At 44.5% G+C, this 21,861-nt stretch overlaps 1 protein-coding gene across 1 annotated transcript; it reads right to left on the bottom strand.

The window, feature by feature from the left end:
* Positions 1-5,680: 5,680 nt before the first annotated feature.
* On the bottom strand, positions 5,681-19,433 carry LOC144180705 (trypsin-1-like). The gene is made up of 7 exons (XM_077708989.1): positions 19,297-19,433; positions 16,613-16,713; positions 13,749-13,837; positions 12,571-12,649; positions 12,095-12,284; positions 7,696-7,862; positions 5,681-7,106 (listed from the first exon to the last, which is right to left on the bottom strand). The coding sequence occupies exons 1-7, from the start codon at positions 19,358-19,360 to the stop codon at positions 6,825-6,827; spliced, it is 972 nt and encodes a 323-aa protein (XP_077565115.1). The 5' UTR covers positions 19,361-19,433; the 3' UTR covers positions 5,681-6,824.
* Between the last annotated feature and the right edge of the window lie 2,428 nt (positions 19,434-21,861).

Raw genomic sequence — 21,861 nt, forward strand, 5'->3', positions numbered from 1 at the left:
GGCCACCGCCGCTGCGGCCGAGGCAGCCAACCACCCCCGCAGCCTCCCATGCATGCGGCGCTGGGTCGTTTCGGGCAACGTGACTCGTGTAGCACCCGGCGAAGAGAACGGTGCGTTCGCCATGAATGAACGCCGCGTTCGCCCGGCCTCCTTCTGTGAGCGGTGCACGGACCCGAAAGTCTTTCTGACGCGGACGCCAATACAGCTAAATGAAAGGTTTAACCAAGGCAAACCAAGACTGAGCCAGACTAAGCCAAGCTTTTGCTTTTCATATCCAAGGTTAGCTGAGTTAAGCCGCAGCCATTTTTTGGCGGGTGACGTATCTTGGATAGTAGTCCATCGATACGCGCGTAAAGCCGCAACCTTAGGAGGCCTGTTTGGCGCCCCTTTAACCAACAAAATCAATCGATCGGTTCGGCTGGGCTCTTAGTACGACGCCAAAAAGAGAACAAACGAACGTGGAGTGCGTCTAGACGGCCAGGTTTGCCATATACACGCACGGGACAGGGTTGGTTCATCCACCTTATCACATGCGTCCCTCCGGTCTGCACACTGCGCAGCGCGCGTAGTGCACTGCACTGAAGGAAGGCCCGTATGCAACGCTACATGCGCACTACGCTGCTACACACATTCCCCGTGAAATGTGCCACGGAATTTTATGTTTTTCTTCACAAAATGCTTAAAACGCACATTTATGTGCTCTCGGTGCACAAAATTAGACACCAACTGAAGTACAGCCGAAACTCTTAAAATATGGTATTATGATGTCAGCTTGCTTTATCTAAATGAGATCTGACAATGCTTCGAATTTTGCCCCCAAAATATTGATTCATTTAGGACTCATTAGATCGTGGATGCAATGAGCAGTGAAAATAACTCGTGTTTATTTATTTATTTATTTATTTATTTATTTATTTATTTATTTATTTATTTCGGTACCTTCAATGTCCATGGGGCGTTACAGAATGGAGTGGGGTTGTACGCATTTATTGTAGCGTAAGCAGGGGCGAGAAAACTGAAACAGGGGCAATTTTTGAGCGTACTGATCAAGCATTTTAAGCAGGTGCTGACTGTGGACGGGCAAAGCAAAGTTCTTGTGTAAACGTCAGCTGATCCCTTCAGAAAAAGGCCATGACTGTGTATTAACCGTTGAGCACCTAGCACTCTTGTCAGACTCGGCATTCTCATACGCCCGTTGAGGTGTAGTCATCCAAGGTAGTTCCCTGAACATGGCTAAGGGCACCATTGATTATTTTGTAGGCTCTTGTGTGTCCCTGTGCAGTAGGCGCTAAACGACTGACGCGGACTTGGAAAAGATGGACATGGAACTAGTTGGCACACCGTTTGACCGGTATGTTGAAGAGTTTTCCATGCGGTCATATCCTTTGATCTCTGAATCACAGATTTGGGCTCCAGGCACAACTGTTATCTCAGTCTGGACAACGATGGATTTCTTGTAGTGGCCTCAATGACTACGTGTGCTTGTAAGAACCTTAGGTAGGAGACCTCATTAATAAACACTCCAGAACGACGGTCAACTTTGCGATCGTAAGCAGGCACAAGCAAAGAACTCGAACCTTCAGTGTTTGCGATGCTGATTCTTAGCCAGAGCGTTGTTGTGACGGTTTGGAGACAATTTCAGGACCCTACACTACCCAAAAGATGGTCAGTCTCAGACACTGACTTGCCGGCTGCAAGAAGACTCACGGAAGGTTTATTATTATTTGCAGAGTTGGTACTCGTGAAAATTTTTCACAGCACAGATGAGCGTCAAGATCTCTGTGACGAGTGGGCAATAGTCTCATTCAGCTCTCAGCAGGTTTCGTGATGCAAAAGCACTTATAAGCTCAACGCCAGCCACTCAATGACCAATATCACCTCACACCCCATATGTGCCGCGTCGAAGATAAAAATAATCTCGTTTTCTAGGCATGGCCCAATGTGCACGTTATGCAGCTCCCAGCAGCAACTATTTAGTGGTTCAAAAAGCCAGTGCATGTTCTAGGCGCAAGGGCAAGGATGATTTTGCTGCGAGTGACTTTTTTAACCGACGCAAGACTCTGGAGACGATGTATTCGGTTCAACGACCGCTACGCTACCGCGTCGTGCATCCCTTCTGGCAGACAAGCGAGTGCAACGTTCCCTTGGTTTTGTGGTCACAGCACACAGAAAAAAAATGGCCGCGTATCTGCTCCTTCCGTTGCAAATGTCGTCAAAAGACGATAGTCTCTGTAGACATTTGCCAAGGAAATGCCCCTCCTTGCTTTCCCGGTCACCTCTCATGCTGTTCCCGTTCCGTCGCGCTCATTCAAAGGTAAACACACTAAACGTTTGCTCAAGGCGATTTGAATTTACCGCGTTCCACTGCTACAGGCCGGGTTCCTCGATGCCAGCGCTGCAGTACGACGGAGACGCGCGTGAATCGAGGCGGACAACTTCAAGTTTGATAGAACCGCGTGGCTGTGCTCCACGTGCGTTCCAAGCAGAACGTGGAACCTAGCTAGTGGTACCTTTCGTTGCTGTTGCCGCGTGATTTCTCATATGTCACCAGGAGGTGGCGCGGGCAACAGGAGGCGGCGGTTTTCTGCAGTAGATGTAGAATATCATTTGCTATCGAAAAAGAAAGCATCCACAAATTTTTTAATAACGTCACACTGTAAATATCCATTGTGTACTAATTTTCTGTCTTATATTGGCGTAATGTCTTGTTCTTGTTCAAGAAAGTTGACAAGTATGAACGTATAAATCGGGCTTAGACGTTCACATTTGGCTGTGACTATACAAGACTATTGCGCAGTAACCATTTTACTTTGGCCGGTTGGCTGAATCGAGTCCCAGACAGGCAGACCGACACACCAAAATTTCTGGGTTTAAGTAGCCCAAGAAAGACTATCGTCTTTAAAAACGCTGCGACAATGTTTGACCAAGTCATCGGATTAAAATTGGTACCAGGCCATCATTCTGGTGTTTTGCTTCATCGCCTGTGCAGGCCTTTCTATACTCCGGATACAAGCATGGGGGGGGGGGGGCGGGGGAGGGGCGACATTCAGTTCGACTTTAATACGTACGTTTAGACAGGCATAATTACTTCGCCATTTACGGTGGAAACACTTAGGTATGTTAGAAATTTTTGCGTCCTATCTACACCGCGCACATAAAAAATCTCGCGCTGTTTCTTTGTATATTGGCAAGTTTCCGCACGTTGCCTCGTCTTGTCAATGTGAACGAACGTTGTGGACTTGGACTCCGTACGTTGGCAGCTCCAGCTGTTATGCCACCGCGTTTAATATCAGCAAGGTCGGTAATTTCTTATGGGGTTGCAGTGAGAAGAAGTAACTGGTGACGCTAAAATTACAAGAAATATTTGTTGAAAAATAAATAAAATAACATGCTTATGGGACCACCCGACCCCGCTTCGATGAGAGAGAAGATTTTGTGCTAGTGTCAACACCGAAGAAAAATTTATCATTTTATTGTTTATATTGTTGGGATTTTTTCTTCGAGTTTTCCGCCAATGGGTATTCAATGCATACCGAGATTCACAAAGAAAATACAAGACAGTATTCAGATGCCGTGCATCCAAACCGGCAAAACGTAATGATCGAAAAGAAATTCCGCCACCTTCCCACGAGGGCAACCCTAGGGTGGTTCAAGGCATCTCACGGGGTTCAAGTCACGTTTCCGTTATGTTCGTTACCCAAACGTGGTTGAAGTGTAGTGAATCTTAAAGGATGCTCAATCACAGGCAGAGTTCCAAGTACGTAAAGACCGTCTTCATCGGAAGATTCAACGGAGTCGTCGTCGTCAAGCGAAGCACGAGCAAAGTCAAGCGGAGTCGAGCAGCTGCCTCAAGCGAAAGCGCGCGCTTAACTGAAGGGGCGCCGAGCGCTAACCGCTTTATATACGCGCTTGAAGGAGAGGAGAGAACGGAGGAAAGTTGCGCATGCGCACACATGCGCGCACAAGCGCGCCGCAGCACATGCGAACGTAGGCGAAGCGCGCCAGCTGTTGTTATGATAATGAGCCGGAGAGTGCGCATAACACACAGAAGTCGGAGAGAAGAACCATAGCCTCCTTTATAACGGCTTGTGCCTGCTCAGTGACAGAAATTCCGCCGTTCTCTCTGGTGGCGCCCTAATCCCAGGTTGTCCTGTGTTGGCGAGGGCACAGTAAACATTTGTCTACACACCTGGCAACAATAAGTGGTTTAAAAAGAAGTTGTCAAGGCCCTTTGCAAACAAAAAAGACGGGTTGTATAAGGTCACTCTGGCTCTGAAATTCACGAGGCCAGAAATAAAACCATCTAGCTAGGGTGACGCTAGAACTTAACAGTGTAATTATAAAAGAGATGATCTTTCTCGGGCTATCTTGTTCGTTCGTAAATAATTTAACGGAAATTTTTTTTTTTTCTGCGTTTCCCTCGATTCAGCCAGAAATGTTATTGGTGAGTTTACTAGTGGGTTTGTGACCCACTGGGAATTGATCGGTTATTCGGTATATGATTGGTAAGAATGAATGTACCAGGGAGAAGTAGCGAGAGAAACAAGCTACGTGCATGCTAAATGTTTATCCTAAGCGTATATAGGGACTCTCAAATACTGAGCATCGCCTTGAGCTAAAGCTTGAAGTCGTCATTCTTTGAATAGCAGCCAGGCATTGACGATTACTGCGTTGTCAATATATCTACTACATGTGCGATGACATTTCCTGGAGCAGCAGCGACGGAGAAATAGGGAAGGGATGGAGGAGGGTGGGCGCGTACCTTTTCTGGGGCCCTAAAAAGTATTAGCTGCAGAACAAGACTTAATGGACTCGTAAGTAAAAAAAAAAGGGAGCTCAACTGTTTGGACTTCTTGAAACAAAATTTAATTAGTATGACTCAATTATCACTAAACATCGAATCTAGAATCATTAATTTTCACTTATCAACTTTTCACTTATCAGCGGGAGAAAAGTTCACTGGCTCTTATCGCAGTGACAGCCATTAGGTCATGCATACATTTTGTTGGAAAACTGTCGTAGCGAACCCAAAAGGGCGAGGGTGCAGGCGGAAACAGTACACTGAACGCAGTTTGGTACGTTTGCGACGCCACCCATAAAGCTTTGGTCTTTAATACTGGCTCATGAAGTTCAAGCTCGCCATTTTGCGGACTTTTGTAGCTGGAAGACGCCTTCGTATAGCAGACGACGCCGAGGTGCGTTTCAGTTCACCTCCGCCCGAAACAGTAGTTCGCATCGGCATGGCCATCGAAAAACCTGGGAACTTGGCGCCCCCACAGTGAACGGGCTGCTGCAACGGGTTCCGGAGCGATAGAGCAGGCACAGTAGGTTATATAGGAGGCTATGGAAGAACGGAAGAGAGTTTGCGCATGCGTAATGAGGAGTGCGGACTACGCCGGTCAACGCGGAGCAGGCCTAGTGTAAGAGATGCCTTGCATCTAAAATGGCATACATTTCACGTTTTTTACGACTTGTTCACCTAAATTACGGCCATTGTGTTTCGTGTTCCACTGTCGCTAGATGTAAGATGATACATGGCAGGTGTGTTCGTCATACTTGCAATGACTCTAGTACTTCGCCGATTTCAAGACCGGGATCTATCTGTTCATGCTTTAAACTTTGCGGAGAGAAAGAAATCCAGGAGTCCCAAAACTTGCGCAGCCATGCAAATGTTGGGAGTTCGACAGCCATCGGTTTTTATTTTGCTTTTTGTTTTATTGAAGCTGCTTTAAGCAATCGGAATGGGGAGCATAGTTTAGATCCGAAGAACGCAAACGACGCAGCAGCGCTGCTTCCATCAACTGTCCATGGCACTTTCGCATATATCACAATAGAAAACCGATGCTATGTTGAAGCACAACAATATGTTGAAGCACGACAATATGTTGAAGCACAACAATATGAGCGGCGATTCCCGACACTCTTTCTCAGAACGTGGCTGCACGGACGCCTGTGATGGATGTAAGCACATACATAAGGATGCTTATAGCGCTGTTGAGATTCCTTACCGATTTTTCTGTTATAGCTGGATTCTTTGCTGGAAAGGAAAAAGCAACACACTCGCGTACGTACAAAAGAATGAGTGCAAACCCTCCCCTGAGGGGACATACAATGTACACGGCAACCCGATACGTATGATAATGTGCGAAGTCATTAGGGGCTGCACGGCACTGAATGTCCTAGTAGAGGTTTCGTAAAAACTCATGTTATTGATATATGAGAATGTAATAAACGCCGTAAGTGGTGCAAATATAAAACGGCGCCCTCTCTATTACTACAAATTAAAACATGAATTCGTTAAGTGGTGTTAGAAATGGTCATCATTTTTTCTTTATAATCTACGGGATACAGCTGTTACGATAGGGAAGACTACACCTAAAGGGGAGCTACGGGTTATGCGAGTAGGCCGAATAATAGAATACAGCCCTGCGGATCAAGTCTCTGAAGGGGCAAGCCGTAGGCGATCGTGTGGTCAACTCAGCGATCAGGCTGTTGCCCAAGAAGGGTAGGAAGCACGCATACGCGCAGGCGTCTGGTCGTTTTTCAGTAGTGGGAACCCCGTTTTAGCGCAACGGGCCCCAGTGACCAACTCACTTCGACTTGCAGTTTAAAAGCGCAGGAATGGTGCATACCTAGCTGTGCGTGGTCGGTGAGAGTGCACTCACATTGTGGATGGTGTTAGGGGTGGAATTGATAAAACTACCGGTTGAACCGCCGCCGCTTTGCTTACAGCGCCGCTATCTAATAAACACACCACCATTTTCGAACATAAAACTCCGCTAGGAGGCCACGTGCGCACGGAATGTTTGGTTCGAATAGGTTCGTCACAATAACGAAGACTGTTGCCATGGGCGTGACCTGGGCTCTGCGGGGCCAGGGTCACTCGATGTCGCGTCACTGCCAGATCGCGCAGTAGTAGTGGACATTTGGGCTTCGTCGTTGTCCGGAGAAGAGTCCATTTGTGCGCGGATCCAGTCGAGGAAGTAGGAGACCTCAGTGTACACGCCTGGCTTTCCGGCGCGGGCGCAACCTTCGCCCCAGGACACGACGCCCACAAGCAGAGCACTGCCGTCAACGTACTGCACAGCCGGTCCTCCCGAGTCACCCTGCGTTGTAAGAAATTGAAATTTGGGCTAGTTTGTAGTGGTTTTTGTACATATTACAGTTCGAACAGTCGACACGGAGGCAACAAGAAGGAGCCAGACAGGTCCAGCGCTGACTCCCAGCTGAAGATTTTATTAGAATTGACCCAAGCTTAACTGAAACGGTCATAGATCAAGATCGCCTTAGTAGCTGGACTATTCCGCACATAAATGCCACCCGGGAGAAAATTGCAACAGTAGTTTTGCAGACAGCGGCATTGCCTTTTCTAATATGCCTACATCGCAACATGTAGCAAGCACTAATGTTAGTCACGTCCACGGGTCACGTCTTTGTGCGGCGCCGCCTTTTAGCAGCAGAGACGACGCTGAATGTGTTAAACGAGGTTTTCGTTTGAACCTACAGTGAGAGACATTCACTTAAGCTGTAGTTTGTTTGCTGAAGGTTAGAACTCTGCTATATTTTCTAGTAGAGATTTTGTGCGACTCCTCTACGTTCGTTCCGCAGTAATTGCACTATAACATGTTGCAGAAAACATATTATGGGCGCTCGCAACCAGTAATCGATATTGAATATGCTTCCGCGAATACGCACCTGGCAAGAGTCCTTTCCGCCGCGCCTCTCTCCGGCACAGAACATGCTGTCGTAGTGGATGTTGCCGCCGATGAAGAGGGACCAGAAGGAGAAGTAGCGGTAGTAGCACATGGAGTCCCCAATTGCGGGCACGGAGACTACCTGCAGCACGTCCGATGCAAATCCACCTGCGAGGTTTTCCGAACACAGAAAAATCTGCAGTAAATATCAAAGATACACACTTGGCCTAAGGACGTCGAATATATTCCTGAGGTATTGGCGGTGAGCGCGACCACGGGAGGCGCTGCGAAGCGTGTCTCCGTAATGGCGGCTTAGGAATTCTTCCATTTGTCGTCTGCTTCACTGAGGCTCGCTCTCACTGTGATTTCCTTACGCTAGGTTGACTTTTGATGCTTGTCCGCACCAGCTTTTACGTATGCGTAACTTTTTATCATAATAAAAGACTTAAAACCACCTACACAAGCTAAAGGCGTTAGTTAAATTATAGTTCTTGATATCGCTCCGGAAGAACCAATGCCGGTGCCGCCCCATTGCTTGCGAAGCGGGTTCTGTACAGAGCGTGAAGAGTCGGAGCTATGCGTCAGCTCCTGTATTCTGCAGTCTTTAGAACTAAGGAAACCGCCAGCTGCTAACAACCAGCAACAGTGAAAATGAACGAACAAACCAAATTCCATGCCTTCGAAGCTGTCGGCTCTGGCACAAGATACTACGATTCCCGGTAATCGTGTGTAAGGTAAAACGGTCTCTGCAACCTTGCCGAATGCTCGCAATTACTGCATCACATCACTTTACGTTGTCATGGCATGAAAGTATGCTGACATGCCTTATGTGGTGCAAAACTGTAGGTTGAGTACCGAATAACAAACCGTGTGTTTAGGCGCTCGTTGATTTAATACCAAGCTTCTAACCAGCATACAGGCTTATTCGACAAAACGAGTCACGTGAACGGTAAATATACAGCCTTGCGATGTTCATTCACGCCTGGAGAATTATTTCGGTACATTTACAACAGCCATATCATCCCAATATTCCGATATGCGTTAAAATAAAACTTTACTCAACAAGAGAAGGAGAAGGGGGAGCAAACCTTATTTAACCGTAAAATTCACCAGGTTAGGGGGCGTCGTCCTCAGTCCCGGACAAGGGAGTAAGAGTAATTTTCCAATTATTAGAACGCCCTCCCGAGTAGGTCAGGAGTTATTCTTTACGCCTGAAAGGGCTGGAAAACATTGAAGGGCTGCTTGGACATATCTATCGGCTTCGATTCTTGTTATACTGGATAGCGGCGTGTATACTATTTGTTGCGTTCGTTAGCGAGTATCAAGCCTTAAACTGCGTAATCATGTCATACCTGTTCGGGTTGAGAGACAGCTCGTTATGATAACGGCGGTTACAATAAACATTCGGAGCACAAAAGCCACCTTCGAGTACCTAAACAACGATCTGAGCCGTTTCGCGGTGGTGTAGCAAACCTCTTCATTGCATTTTCATGTGAACAAACAACGCACGCTGCGGATATGCACCTTTTTGCACGCAGACATAGTGAAAGCCAATTTGTGAAGAAGGCACTATATGCCTTACGACCGGAAGAAAATATCCACACGAACTTTGTGAGCCTTCGAAACATCCACAAACATCCTACTAAAACGCTCATAACGGTGACGGAAAATTAATGGGTCTGGCACAGGAAAAAAAAAAAACATTCAGCTGATACAAATGAATAACGACGAAAGAAATAGAAGACTGCCGTTTTATTTCCTGCTGTGCAAGGAGCCCGTAGGGGCCTGCTTCTTGGTGCGTAGCAATTGACTTTAGTCTTCATAAGGGCATCTCATAAATACTTAAGGAAAATCTACGCATTTTGAATACTTGTCGAGGAGCTCTGAGCACCGAACTGCAAATGAGCTAGAAAGCACGAGTTACACACGATCATCTGACCGGTACGCTGAAGAAAGTTGTTCTCTCTCTCCTCCTGTGCTGTAAACTTGTTAAGGATACATCGTTAAATTCATCAGGGTGTCAGAAGCTGGCAAAATAACTGAATTACTGTTGAAGCGGTTTTTATTGCACGAAAGCATCAAAGCGGGTGATTTCTAGCACAGGCACTGCTGCCCCTCACAAGCGGAGTGTAGAAGATTACAGCGGCGCGAGCTGGCGTCAGAGCCGCGGGGCGCCACTTGAACATGTCCCCGCCAATAGGGGTTGATTGGTAATCGGGTTTAGAGGAAGCCAGCTGAACATTGAAAACAAAGGACTAAGTGATAAGAAAGAAGTGACAGGGACAGTGCTAGAGTGTCCCAGCAGTTTCCCTGTCACTTCTTTGTGAACACTTAGTCCTTCCTTTTCAATGTTCAGCTGGTTCCTTCTTAACTTAATATGCACCAACTCGCCCAGCAACAAACTCTCTGGTAATCAAGATTGGAAATTGAAAGCAAGATGGGAAGCTGGGGCTGCTTACAGCGTTACTTAATTCTAGCATTTCCAAAAACAAGAAAGCTATATACTGTAGAATCTCGGTACACGGAAATCGCTTAAACGGAATTGCTGCTTAAACGGAACAGTAGCCGGTAAGTTGGTTGGTTTTCTATTCAGATAACGTAAAAAAACTATCGGTAATCGGAACTAAAATTTCCGCGCCACCGTGTAAACGGGACTAGAAATGAACTCTTGTGAAACCCATCGGCATGAGAATCAGCTTTTTACGCTTGCGGCTGTTTCGTTTTTGTTTTGTTTTTCTTCCTCCATTTTTTTTCACCTCGTTGGCCTCATAAGCCTCGTCTCATTAGTGATCAGCCGTGTTAGCGCAACGAATGCAACACGCAGTTCTTGTTCCAGTCGTTTTGTCTCTATTCAAGACGCTGAGGTTACAGGGCTCAGCTCCTTCTGCCTTGTTTGTGTCATCGTGGTGCTCTTCGCGCTTCATTACCGCGTTGCCGTATTCTACATTCGGTGGCTCGTAATACTCGCGAAGTTGAGGCCTCTACCCTCCGTGAAGACGCAGTTTCAAGGACTCAAACAAAAATAATTCATGCATTCTTTAGTACAAAGCGACTAATTGTTGCCAAATAAACTTTGTGAATGCTGTGACTAAACCTTTTTTTAGTTTTCTTGCTTTCTAAAAAACTATCAGTTACATTCACCTTCTAGTGCTTAGAGTTCTGTGAAATGGCAGGAAGAGTGCGTACGCACACAAATGTGCACTTTTACACATCTATCTCAGTAAACGGAACTCCTGTTAAACGGAACTAATTTTTCTGGTCCCTTGAAGTTCCGTTTATCGAGAGTCTACAGTAGTTCACTTCCGCTTTTCGGTTTCAGCGTTATCGACCTGAACGCAGCATTTCTTCGGTTGTGTGCGCTTTTTGCCGGTTATGTGCGCTACGTAGTAAAGATAGACAAAGCTGTGTGCGACGCTTCAGGTGTCGTTCTTGTTGACTTATTCAAAAAAAATTGCTTGAATAGAGAGGTAGTTGTAATTCGAGTAACGGTAGAAAAATTTGCTAATGTATGCTAAAAACCTGCCAACGATGTTAATTGCAACGCAAGGCGATCATGATAAGTAAATATACATATCTACATGCCTAGATGCAAAAATATCTCCATCAGTTAAAAATTCTCGGAACAGGCCCTCGTAAAGATTGAAAACAAAATAATCGAACCTGTTCAACGAAATTATACGATTGATGATTTCTTGACTTCGAGATAGTCTTCGATTCGACAACATAAAATTTTCCTAATGAAGCTAGCAAATATGGAATACAAGGTATTGAAAATTGAAACCAGTATGTCCAGCTAGGGGCAGCTTCGTCCTCATTACTGAGTATTCAACGAGGTGTGCCTCAAGAATCGAATTCAGGTCCTTTTCTGTGTGTCATCTAAATGAATGATATTGTAGGTGAACCACGATCCCCTGAAAGGTGTTATGCACGCAGATGATACAAACTTTTTATTTTATTGATATGATATAACAGAACTTGAATCGGTGGCTAATGAGTACTTAAAAGAGTTCACGAAGAGGTTGTTGCAAAACAAGCTGCAGGTCCCAGAAAAAAAGCCACCTATATTTATTCAAACCACGCAACTGGAATATACAAGGGAAACTCTGCACTGATGGTATGGTAATAGAGCAAGTCATGAACAAAGCACACTTTGGCGTGTGGTTTGAAGGCAGTCTCACGTGGTCAAAACACATCAACTCGTTTAAATGCCTAAATGCGTCGGCGTAATGTTTAAAATTGCACAATTCGTTCACGAATGCGTCTAAATCTCTCGCTCAGACCTAAAAACTATGTGTTCCATGTAGCATTGACCACATCATAATTACCACTCGTAAGTTATTACTCTTGCTGCTCACACAAATTTTGCTTCTGCAGCTGATTTGCCGTCTGTACAATCTTACCTTCTCTCGTGGTTCCCCAGCCGGATATAACGATATCTCCGGTGACCTTGTAGCCTTTTGGGGGAAGGCATATGGTGCCGATATAGCCCTCTGACCCGGCGATGTCGAAAGGGGAGTCCACCTTCAGAAGGCCTATGTCGTTCCTGAACGTCCATAGACGAAATCCCTTGTGGGCGAATTTCTCTACACCCTAAAATGAAAGCATTGCTTGTGTAATGATCGCACAAGACGACACGACAGCGTGAATGACAATTCCCGTCTCATATCTGAATGTAGCGCACTCGAACCCCGGGTCAATTAACAATCCCGTCGTATAAGCTGCCTGACATGATGGGATACTTTCACTTGCCCTTGCACTATTTTTCTCTGATTCAGCGCGTTATAGCGCATGTCGTTATTCAGGAAGACAAAACTTTTCGTACAACCTGCGCAAGTTCTGGCGTAATAATGATAGAACGTGAGATCCGTGAACTTACCTGTCTTATTTGTTTTTGAGCGTTGTCGAGGCTGAGCTTGTGCACACCGGCGTCGACGCTGAAATCACCGGGTTGCCTACTGCGAATGGAAATTAATATCAGAACACAGTGGCATTGCACCTGCAAGATATTTGGGGTCAATGAACGAATTAGTGAGCCCTAATAATAATCATAGCAATTTTCAAAACAAAATAGAAAACCTTCCCTTCGACCAATTCAACAAGTGTTTAAAGAAATGTTCAGGTAATACGAAAGCTGTCACAGCCAATTAACAAAAGAAGAAAGCAACAACAATGTTTTATATCAAACTTGTGTACAGACCTCCAATAGTGAGTTATCATGGTTTGTAGATTTGGCCTGAAGAGAAAGCAGTGACTTCAAGAAAAGCAACCTTTCTTCAATCCAGCATATGTTATAAAAATTAACTATGTACATGCACACATACCCGTACACCCATGCATAACCGATGTCATTGTCAAATTGAAGGAAATCGCTTGATCTCTGCATCACACAGTAGCTCCCTTCGCACCAACTCTGATACGAGGGAGATACCCACCCCCACATACACACACACACGTCTCGGCTAGATCCGACTCCTCTCGAATGTGGCTTTTTACGCATGCTTATCGGGAAGCGAAGGGAAACTTTCTTGCGCTCATAGGACCGCTTTCGCCTATCCATATACCGCTTCACCTAAAAATGTCTTTAATTCAATTCAGTTCAATTTCATTCTGATAGAAAATGCTTGCAGTCATAGCACATTAAAAATACAACAAGAAAATACACACTGCTGCCAGGGTAGGTGAGGGCAAAGGCAACTACCTGACACCGGTTTAGGACTGAGTTCTTTATGTTTTGCATTGCTACGCAGCATTTGAAAAAAAAAAACACAATGTTTCAGTGGACACGATTAAAATCGTGCAGTTCAAGCCACTTCCAAGCCCACTCAAAGAACAGCATGAAATTTTTCCCGTTAAAGAAACACCAAGGAACAGAACATAAAACAAAGAGCAGGATACAAATTCATGGCAGTTACTGTAAAGATTAGCAAGAGCGCTTTTGCAAGTTTTTTGAACGTAACAGTTGTCTTCGACTCACGTGATACTTCAGGCTATTGCAGACACTTATTTGTGTGGGCAAGCCCGGAGAAACAGTTGCCAAATACAAGAGAGACTCACCTCCTCAAACAGTGGGCTGCACTCAGCACCCAGCGTGGAGTTATAAGGGTTGCACCACACAAATGTTTCCTGCCCACCCGCAGAGATACCTACGGTAATGGTAACAGAAAGATAGAAAAGCACCACCAGAAGATCATCATGAGCAACCACTTGGGGAGCAACCACTTGCGTAGGTGGACAGACAGGAATGCAGTCGCTTCAGCCAGCTACCGTTCGATACCCTTTCCTTTTTAAATGGATGAATTGGCTGTTTTCTCTCTGAATGCACTATGCCATGAAGACCAAATAAATGGCGGTTTTATCAAAAAAGTGCTTTTTCGACGTGACAGCGACACCAGTGTTACAGCAAGCTTCAAACGATTATTCAAGAAAAATGTATGTGGCCGTGTCTATTCAATACCCAAGTTTTCGTCCCGGTTTAGTAATGTCACCGAAATTTGTTTGTAGTGAGTGCCGGCCGCCGACCAAGTTAACACGAAAAAGTATTACTCTGCGATTGTACCAGTGCCTGTAGATCAGCTTGACCGCGCCACTCAAATTCTAACCTGAAGTTAGCACAACCTGTTTTGAGACTGCTGAAATATATAGGGTTGCGGTAAACTTCCGATTGTCTTTGTATAAAATTTTTTTCGGTAAAAAACAACGTCTTTTGGGAACTGAATGAGGCTTTGTGAGTTGCCAAATCATTTCAACAACCCTGCAGGTCAGAACTGCTTTATTCTTAAGACCTTAAGGATTGGCAACGCTAAAATCCCAGGGCGCTTTCTTATAGAATTACCTAGAAGCTCATAAAAAGAGAAATCTTTTCTCGTTTCAATATAGTCATTCAAATATAGCGATTGAAATATAGTCACTTCACTTTAAAGACCGACGCTTCCTGCTTATTTGTGAAAAAACATAATGCTTTTCAGGCACTCTATAAAATTGTAGGTCAAAGAAATACTGCTAATTCCTTCGAAGGTCGCTAAAAACTGTGGCGCGGAAATGCACGAAGTTGGCAAGAAATTTTCCCCTGAAGAGCTTATTCGCGGCAAGTTTCGTCATAAATAAAATACTTGTGATTTATGTTTCCAATCACAGGATAAAATTTTACTTCATGGTTCTATATTTCTAGGCGTGGTGATGACGATATTTTGCTTTTTCTGGCGCACCGCCATCAAAGGACAAGGAGCGAGGTATCCAAACTAGAAACTAGTGCACACTGGAATAAACCATTGATCAAATAGTGTTTAAAATAAATATGCCTGGTGTACATGGCCAGGATAAAGAGCAAAAGTGCTCAAAAGACCGACAACAGAACTGGTGTATAGAACCAGGAGCAAGGCTACGGGTAAATTAGATGAGGTGTAAAAAGTGAATCTGACAAATACTTAAACCTGCGTTTAACAGAAAACATGCCATCATCTTATATAAAGTAGAGTGATGTAATGGAACATGTTGTTTGTAAAGTTCTCTGAAGTGGTTGAGTCGTGTAGTTTCAAGTTCCTGGAATCAATGAGGATGTGTATTAGGGACGGGCCCTTACCACACCTGCTACACAGATGTTTTCGAGATCCATTACGCAGGTTCGAGTGTGTTGCATGTGTGCGGCCTATCCGTAACCTCGCTAAGGTAACTTCAGTGCGTCTATTGTGTGAGTCAGTAGTGTGTCGTTCTAAATGGGCTTTATTACGTATACTTGGGTGCCTATCTGTTCACTCCACTATGTTTGCCACGTTTTACAAAGTTGTTGTCTGATGTGTGGCTTGCGGTTTGTGTAAAATAATGTTATGTTTACCGTTTTGCGAAGTTCGGCGGTGTAGGTTATTTTGGCAGCCAAATCATTTCCGGAGATACACGAGTGGAGTGGTAAAAAGAACACATACACTTTCAGGTCTGTGGCATATGCAGCCATTATGTTCCTAAAAACGAGATTGACGATGTGCTTTCTGGAAGAATTTCCAGATGATAACCCACGTATCGCAGAATCTCAGAGAATCTGTGTAAAATGGATTAAGGATTTTGATGTTCGATAATATGATTTAAATTAAGAGAAATGCTGTATGCCTACGCTTTTAAAACGCCGGTATTTACATTCATAGAGGATTTATAGCCGTATCGAATGGTGTAAAGAATGTCGCTATGCGAATACTTCAGGAAGGGGGCATTTCCGGCATGCCCGCATAGTATACAAATATTTTAATACAGCCCCAGCCTAAACATGTGCGTCACCTATATTTTGGCTCGTGCCGCTGCTTGCGCAGCAAATATCTGTGAACGACTCCACAAAACGCGATGCCATATTAGCGAGACACGAGGAACATCGGTGCCGAACGAGACCCCCTTTAAAAGAAAAGAAAATTAACCAATTACCCAAAGTAGGGCATTCACCGCTGTCAGCTCGCTCTCTATTGTTTTAGGAAGAATCCTGGCTGAGCATGAAAGAATCAAGTGAAATTCTGGTCCTTTTTCTCAATACTGGTTTTTGGTCACACCTTGCAATAGCCGATAGAAAAATGTTGTATTTGGTGACCATTCTAAAAACTGCCTACTGGGTATATTGAAATTTATCCTGTGTCCGCCTATTTGCTCACTTGGCTGTGCTTAATAACTTCCGGAACAGAGATGATGCAGAAATTTGTTTACAATAACACGGATTGTACTAAAGCAAAGCCCCGTTATTTATTCGTGCAGGTGCTATTACAGCTGTTCCAGGCTTCGTACCGCGGAACAGGTTCATTTTATGTTTGCACAAAATGGTGCCAGAAGCCCTCTGTGTGAGCCGTTTATATTTGACAGTTAGGCCCGCACAGAAAAAGTATTCCGAAATCTTCACGATTCGGGAGAATGCAGGAAAGTATGACGGCGTCATGCCAACATCCTACCTGCCATGGGAATTCCCTGTAAAGTGCCTCGCGTCCTCCGACGATTCTTTCAGAGGCCGACTGTAGCAGGGATACCTGACTTGTCCCGCAATCTTGGGAGCCTGCGAAGATAACCAAATATGCGCAGTAGACATGTCATGGTGACCAATGCGTTTAATCTGTCGATGTATTTGTAATTATTAGTTGTTATTTTATTATACTTACATAAATAGCAAATAAATAAATATTTTTTCGTTTAACCAGTTGTGCAAGTGATGGCCGTATTAACTATTTTAAAACAATGTCATTTGAGGACATGAGGTTACAGCGGAATAAGATAGAGAGTAGCGCAGAAACCATTGTATTCAAATTTCTGTTCATTGCTCTATGACTTAAGGTACACTTTTATTTGCTCATTCGTTGACCGAGAAGGAGTCACAAAAACAAGCTGCAGATAGCAGCTTGGTTAGCCCACAAGAGCTTTGAATATTTCCATTTTCCCACCAATATTATAAAGCTGTGCCGTGAAGTCTGCTCAGGCTGTGCCTATTTTCTGGCAGCGTAAAAAAGTTTCAAAACAAAGTGAATAGTTTTTGTGATTTTTATATTCCATTCCAAAAATTTACTGTGAACGTGTTTCTACATTGTTTCCACCTACTGTTCCGTCCTAGTGCAATTTCTGGGGCTTTCATCGACCGTGAAGCATTCTTGCAATTCTGCAGCCTCACACATTTCGGAAACGTGAAAACGTAAATCGACGCCCTTGTTTATTCTTCACCGCTTGAGTTATCAGGGCCCGTGAGGCACCTGCGAATGACCTTACGTGGCTTGTAAAATAGCTTAATGTGGCGTGAAATCATTCTTTATTTAGCCTCTAATTAGTATTCGGCTGCTCTGAAGTTTATTATTTAAACCCCGCTGCTAAAAAGCCTTCCTCGGAGAACTTACGCGGCAGCTTCCGGTCAATCACGTACGTCACATCCGGTCGCGTGTAATGGCCGCCTTTCCTATTCAGTTTCGGTTCCGAAAACGCCCAACTTCTGAGCCGTTGGCGTCGCCCGCGTTCATTTTAGAGACGCAGTATTTTGCATTTCGCACTCTTTTTATGTATACTATTAGGTCACATTATTTTTACGTTGTCGGAAATTTAAGTTGGCCTTTAAATATTACCAGATCACGCATGTTTTTTATTGAGTTACTGTACAGTTACTACTGAGTTAATCGTTTTCGCAGAATAGGTCATTTAAGGCGTTCGCGTTAACAATTAGGAGAGGCAGTATACCAGCACTTCAGTTCCAATGCTCCTTTTTATGACCTGGCATGAATCACCGCTTCCTGATTCTCTTCAAACCCTAAAGAGTCACGCTGACTGATTGTCGTCACCGGAATAACCGATAGGGCTGAAGTAGAAGTCGAAACCTCTCCGAACAGTTTTATTTCTACAGTAGTCTACGTGATTAGAAGCTAGAATGGTTATTTCTACTCTAAATTTATTGTTAGGTCGGGCACTCAAGATATCTTACGTTTTGGTTTTGCAGCTAGACTGCGAAACCGTGTGATGTCCACTCGCGTTCCTGAGAAAGTAAGAAATGCTTTAATACATGGTAAAGCATAATTTTTTGGCGTTCTGGATGTGCTCTTTAATAGCAAAAGCGGTGTGTAAGTAGATAAACTGTTTGGTCCTTTTGAATTGACTTTACTGTAAGTCCGCCAAATGTACCTGTTTTGCCTAATTCCCTTATTCCTTTTTCTTCCCGGCAATTTGTGGCAGGTCACGCGGAGTGATTGACAGGAAGGACTGCAATGTTCGTTACGGAAGTAGTAGCAGGGTGCAATAAACACCTACAGAGTCGCTAACGTCGTTCTCCTGGTAACTGCTATCCCATTTAAAGCAAATATGCGGGCTAGAAAGATGTCAGCCAGAGCGTGCCTTTTTATTTTCTTCACCCATCATGCATTGTACTGCCAGCGCACACGTTGAATAATAAGAAACACCGTTTTAAATACGCTTGACTAGTTGCCGCAAGACCTGAGCCTGCAATACAAGCGGTTCGTAGTTGCAAATTCTGTTAAACAAGATTACACCCCGAAAGCCCAGAGAAATTAAGTCTGGCCTCTCAGGAATGACGGCGCGTATCGCAGAGCTGTGAAAACAAACGACAAACACGTTATAAAGTCACAACGTTTTCGTGACATCTTTGCGAAACAGTCCTTTTGAGAACTGTCATGCCATTAGGCAGGGCACCATGTTCCGTTTGCAGCTCTCGAGTTACAAATACATGATCTCAAGTCTGACGCGAGAAAAAACAGCACCCGTGTTGTGGAAGGTTTAAAGCGTAAGCTGCGTGAACCATAGATCTGTTGTCAGAATTCTTATAGTGGTGGTTGTTATCTTGTTGAGTAAAAACGACAAATCAGGGATATGTTGGCACCACCAGGGTAATTATTACCTCTAAAAGCTTAAAACGTGCTTTTAAGAACGTCACTTAAGATATTTGAGCTTTCATCAACTTCAGAAAAATTACCCGCAATAAAGTTAGCAATCGTTCAAATATTCACCGATCTTCAAACACTGACAGAATGAAGTTATTGGAAGGCTGCTAACGATGTAATATCAAATGAGGTAAACCTAAAGCTCAGCGTACGAAATAAAGACTTCATTCCTTTCAAGGCATTTTTCATGTTGGAAATTCTCCAAATCTTACCTGCTACGCAGAAGAGAATAATGAACATAAGCAGCACAAACGCTTGTCGGCCAGCGGACGCCATGTCGTTGCCGATGTTATTTCTTTACCGGTGAGGAGCGGTGTGGCGTCGAGAGTGCAAGTGAAGCAATGCCTTAAATAGGCGACCGTGTGCCTGAACAGGGTCACATGAATAAGCGATCCGGGGCCACTAGTCCACACGCACGCACACAGAGTTACGCGCCGGAAACACGCCGTTACCTAATGTCCGACTTGGCAACCTTGAGCCGATTTGCCGACAGGAAGAAGACACCGGGATTATACGCGACGTGTTTTGGTGCCATTCACCGGGACAGCGGCATTCGATGGGGGTTAATGTGTCCGCTAGCGTGTCTTACTGACATCGCCTACTTTGATACAGTGTATGTACGTCCGTGGCAGGTGTGAGGAGCGCGGCTATCACTCAAAGAGAATGGGAGCAACTGTTGCTTCTTTTCCGCGCGAAGCACTGGCCAATATTCAGTTATGCCTTCTGTGAAGCAGAATTGAGACTTTGTTGGATCAAAATTTTCGATAGGCGTGTTTGAGTCAAATTGTTCCTTTAAAAACAAAATGTTGGTAGCAAGTAAACACTCTCTAAAGCGCGTTTTTCGGCTGCCTGCGCCTCTAGATTGCTTGATGCAATATAAACGAAAACGAACGGTGGTTACGGCGCGCTGATTTGCTTTTTGCGTTAGTAAGGACAGCATTTTCATCCAAGTCAACCGATGGCATAATCGCGATGTAGAATTCGTGCGGCGGATTCAACACATTGACGTTTACACCGGAGCGTTCATATCTAGATTGGCTACTCAGGCGCCCAACGTTCTGTCGTCTAAATCGTAATGCTCAAATTTTTCGCTACTTCGCATCGCTCTTCAGGGATAACTATAATAACTTGGAGAACTATAATTTCAAGTCATGTTGCTTATAGGCCATAGTTTCGAGACAAATGCATATTTTCTGTTAATATTTCCGGAATATAACCACTCGGTCGTTGAAATAAGATCGAGAAGACAGGTTACTAAAAAAATCGCCGTTATTCTTCGTTAACCATATCATATTAACGTGAAGTAACTCTCACATATACCAGTGTATAATCGCGCCTGTGTGCTCACGTGCCTTCCAGAATGATTTTAACGGAGATTCTGTGCTCTGAGTACTTACAATTTAGCCAACATTTAACTGTTCTTTGAGAGAGAATTTGAGAGAGAACGCAACTGTGCAATCAATGTCCTATTTTTGTTTTGTGTTCTGCTTACTTTCGCACCATGGTGCTCTAGAACAGATTGTAGCATAAATTGTGCTTATTTGAACTTAAGCTTCTGCACGCGGGCTGCATTTTTTATACGTGTTGTCATTTATTCTGCAGTTATATATTTTTTCTGTGCCTTATATACAATCTTACACCCACTACCACCTGTAACGCCCAAGCCGTACAATGAGGGCGCAATAAATAAATAAAGAGGACGCGTGTACAAGTACCTGTCCTCAAGGTAGTTACTGGCACGGTTATACTTGGAAATGAATTTTTGTTTTGATTAGCATACAAACATCGCAAGCAAACTTTATTTTCCGAAATTTTTCCCCGAAAGTAGGGGAGTGTGCCTAGAATTGGGGGTGAGGTCCTTAGGATCGTGTAAATACGGTATATTACTCTCCTATCAACACGTGGAAGGCACCTTGTGCTATCACATTACGTAAAGATCACCGCGAGCTGACTGAAAGGGCACAAAAAGGAGCTTTTAAATATTGTACAGTAAACGTAAGGTTACACCTTTGAGCTTTCTGCCATCGGTTTACCCCATTTTCCAATGCTCTAACAACTCCTTCCCCTACCAACATCTTCCCTCTCTCCCCACGCAAAACTGCATCGTTCAGTCCAGCCTAGACAATATAGCATAACACTTTAAAACACTGAGAATGTCGGTTTTTCGCTCAAACTGAGCACTACCCTGCTTTTCTCTTTAAAGTGACCATCATCCCGCAGCTAAAACATTTTACGATCATACCTTAAGCCCTAAAAACGCCGAGGGTCTTTGTCACTCGTCGGATGCGGTGATTAAAAATGCCGGGCCATCTCCACTAACGTGAAACCATGTGAGGTGCGAAGCATGCAGTCTACAAGTGTATTATTGGCGCCTTGGCGTTTTTGCCAACGGAGACGAAACCGTTGAGGGTAGAGGTATACAGCTTTTCCGTAAAAGTCTTTTTTCTTATAATCACGGAGCTCCCTATCCCGAGGCGTAAACGAGTGTCCCGCTGTTTTTTTTAGTACGAGTTACGTTCTAGCGCGAGGCGTAAACGAGTTTCCCGGTGTTTTAGTACCGTGCCATGGCTACATAAACGACGATTAAAACTATGACTAGGAGACGCCAACAGCCCCAGCCCCTAAGACGCGTCGCCCCTAAAGCCCTTGCTTCTAGTCTTTCTCTCTTTGGTGACTCAGTGCTTGTGAAGCGCAAGTCTTAAATGCAGTAATAGGTCCGTTCTAAAACGCTTCCTGGGCGTCAATACAACGTATCACATCATAGATCTCAAGAAGCG

This window comes from Haemaphysalis longicornis, unplaced genomic scaffold, assembly GCF_048455015.1.
Source record: "Haemaphysalis longicornis isolate Haplotype H1 unplaced genomic scaffold, Haemaphysalis longicornis Haplotype H1 scaffold_4, whole genome shotgun sequence".
NCBI lineage: Eukaryota > Metazoa > Arthropoda > Arachnida > Ixodida > Ixodidae > Haemaphysalis > Haemaphysalis longicornis.